The sequence below is a fragment of the Octodon degus genome, unplaced genomic scaffold, assembly GCF_000260255.1.
Source record: "Octodon degus isolate 3935 unplaced genomic scaffold, OctDeg1.0 scaffold00032, whole genome shotgun sequence".
In the NCBI taxonomy this organism is placed as follows: Eukaryota; Metazoa; Chordata; class Mammalia; order Rodentia; family Octodontidae; genus Octodon; species Octodon degus.
The window spans coordinates 2,266,859-2,269,541 of NW_004524608.1; the positions used below are offsets into that span (position 1 = coordinate 2,266,859).

The following is a 2,683-nucleotide window of genomic DNA, read 5'->3' on the forward strand; positions in this document are numbered from 1 at the left end:
GGCCTGAAGCAATGAAGCCCGCTTCTCTTCCAGCACAGCCCCCAGCCCCCGCACCAGCTGTGACACCTCCTCCTTCGCTTGCTGACCGCTCACCTGCTCGGGAGTAACACCCAAAGGATGCACAGCTTACTCTCTTTCTCTTGGAGGGGGACCTCCTGGGCTACCATACCCCAGCCAGGATCACAGAGGATCTGGGGAAATCCTACTAAGCCTTTCAAAAGGGCCAAGCCACCAGTACCCCAGATGCTCTCAGCTCCTGACCAATCATTTCATTTGTTCTAACCTTCCTGGATGCTCATATCATAACTGTAGGGACAGAGACCCCTCCCACTTCCCCCTTTTTTAGTAGATCTACAATACAGAAAAAAGCCTAATTTTAAAAATTAATTTTACATGTATATGAGGATTTTTACAAGAGAGTGAAGTCCAAATAAAATATCCAAAGAATGATGCTTTGCCAAGTGTGGTGGCACAGGCCTATGCTCTTAGAACTGGGGAGGCTGAGGCAGCTCATGGCCAGCCTGGGCTACATAGTGAATTCAAGGACAGTCTAAATTTCACAGTGAGACCCTGTCTCTGTAAAACCGAAAACCAAAACCAACCAACCAACCAACCAACCAACCAACCAACCAACCAAAGAATGATGCTTTTAAACTTCTGAGACAAAGAATAACCTATTTGCTTTTTGTGGGGAGGGGTTTGCTGGGGATAAAACCCAGGGCCTTGCTCTGCTCTACCACTGAGCCACGCACCTTGCCCCAGAACAATGCCTCTGTGAAGGAATGACAGGGTAGGGGATATCTGGACTACAGTCATAAATTCTACAGATGTTGCTAGGAGATAGCGGGGGAGGTGTGGAAAACAAGAATTCCTTCAGAGTTTGTTTATTCAGGTTCCTGTTGCAACCCTGATTACAGGGCCTAGGTATGTGAAGGATATCTCTCTGGAAAGAATCTTTCTGCCTCGCTGCGTATGGGAAGAGACAGATCAAAATGTCCTTCCTGAAGTTACAGTACTTCAAGTGATTCCAGTCAGAAATAAGCATTACAACGATTTGTCATATTTTGCCATAACTCCTTCATATTCCTCACCCTGAAGGACACACCCAAATAATAGGGGCCACCATTGTACTAATGTCCCCTTGGATGGGGCTAGCTACTGTCCACTGGCTGTCATGCATCCTTTCTTTTATTTTTTATTTTTTTGGTGGTACCAGGGATCAAACTCAGGACCGTGCACTTGCCAGGCAAGCACTTATTCCACTGAGGTATCTCCCATGTCATGCATCCTTTTTGTCTGTCCCCAAGGTGTCTGATCTAATCTGGTGGAAGACACGTGAGTTCTCACCTATCCTAGGTCCAGGGATGTGCACTAACTCTGGGAAGGAACCGAGCCTGTGGGCACTTGAGTCCTCTTCCTGTGCTATGCTGCATGCAGCCCCAGGCATTGCTGCTCCTGCCAACCAAGAACTCCCACCTCCACACATGTGCACCTTCACAGGCTTCCTGTGCAGGCACCATGGGCACATCTGTCATGTGCCCTTCCTGCCCCCATCCCAGGCAGGGCCCAGGGCCCACCTCCTTGCCCTCCCTCACCTCTGTGTGCCGGACGGTCTCCTCCAGCTCACAGATCTGGGTCTGTACCGTGTCCTGGTTTCCCAGGATGTATGTCAAGCTCTTTGTCAGCTTGTCCTGAGGGGGAAGAAAGCAGTGGGGATCATGCTTGGCTCTGCAGATGCCAGCAGTTCACAGGAAGAGTGTGAGGAGTGAGTGGGAGCTGGTGCTGGGGCCAAGGAGGAAGGTCCTCACCTTGAGTGCCTGGTAGGCGCTGAGCACTGGTGTGATCTTGTGCCCGCTGTGGGTGCGCCGCACCCGGCAGAGTTGGCATACCAGCCGTTGACACGTCTTGCAGTAGTGAGTCACCTCTTCCTTGTGGTCTGGGCACATCAGGCCCTAGGGACCCAAAGCACAGTGAGACAGTCAGCTAGAGTGCTGACCTATTCCCAGGAGCAGTTTGGTGCCCTCCCTTCAAGGGTCGGTTTTCAATGACCAGGAAATCAGTTTGTGAGCTTCCACAGTGTCACCCAGTGGTACACATTGGTATCAAACTCTTCTCTTCAGCCTCCAGGCAATGCCCATTTCACCAGCATTGCTCCTCCTTCCATCTACCTGGCAGGAATGTGTGTAATAACAAGGATGATAATTAATCAAGCTTTATGGTTCATAATTAACCTTGTCCATCTTTTTCACTGCTGTGCTCCCACCACCTAGAAGAGGGCCAGTAACTGTTTGTTCAATGAGTAAAGGCATACAAACCTTCTTAGTGTATAGATAAAGCTTTTCAGTGAACAAACATTATCTCCTGTGATCCCATCAACAATCCTGCAGGTATGCAGATACTACTGTCCCTGTGCAGCAGATGAGAAGGAGGCTCAGAAATGCCAAATTTGCCCAGTGACTTTGTTACAGAATATGGATCTTGGCAGTGGCAACTTCTGCCTTCCTCCTTTTAGAGCTCCACAGTGCCATCCCCACACACTTTGGCACCACCATGCCCCTCCCTTCCCAGACCCTGCAAGGGCTGGCTCACCTTGGGGCGGAAGGAGAGGGTGGGCAGGGTGGGCTCATGCTGGGCCTTCTGGGTGCCCCAGGGGTGGAAGAGCTTGAAGCACTCATTGCAGAAG

The 2,683-nt window shown here is 50.4% G+C and overlaps 1 protein-coding gene across 1 annotated transcript in view; it reads right to left on the reverse strand.

Moving 5' to 3' along the window:
• Trim46 (tripartite motif containing 46) overlaps positions 1 to 2,683 on the reverse strand; it is a 12,426-nt gene that overhangs the window by 6,472 nt on the left and 3,271 nt on the right. Inside the window, exons 3-6 of the mRNA XM_004629940.2 lie at positions 2,590 to 2,679; positions 1,809 to 1,952; positions 1,596 to 1,691; positions 4 to 93 (exon numbers count right to left, since the gene is read on the reverse strand). Coding sequence (XP_004629997.1) covers positions 4 to 93; positions 1,596 to 1,691; positions 1,809 to 1,952; positions 2,590 to 2,679 — 420 coding nt within the window. The remainder of the gene's footprint in view (positions 1 to 3; positions 94 to 1,595; positions 1,692 to 1,808; positions 1,953 to 2,589; positions 2,680 to 2,683) is intronic.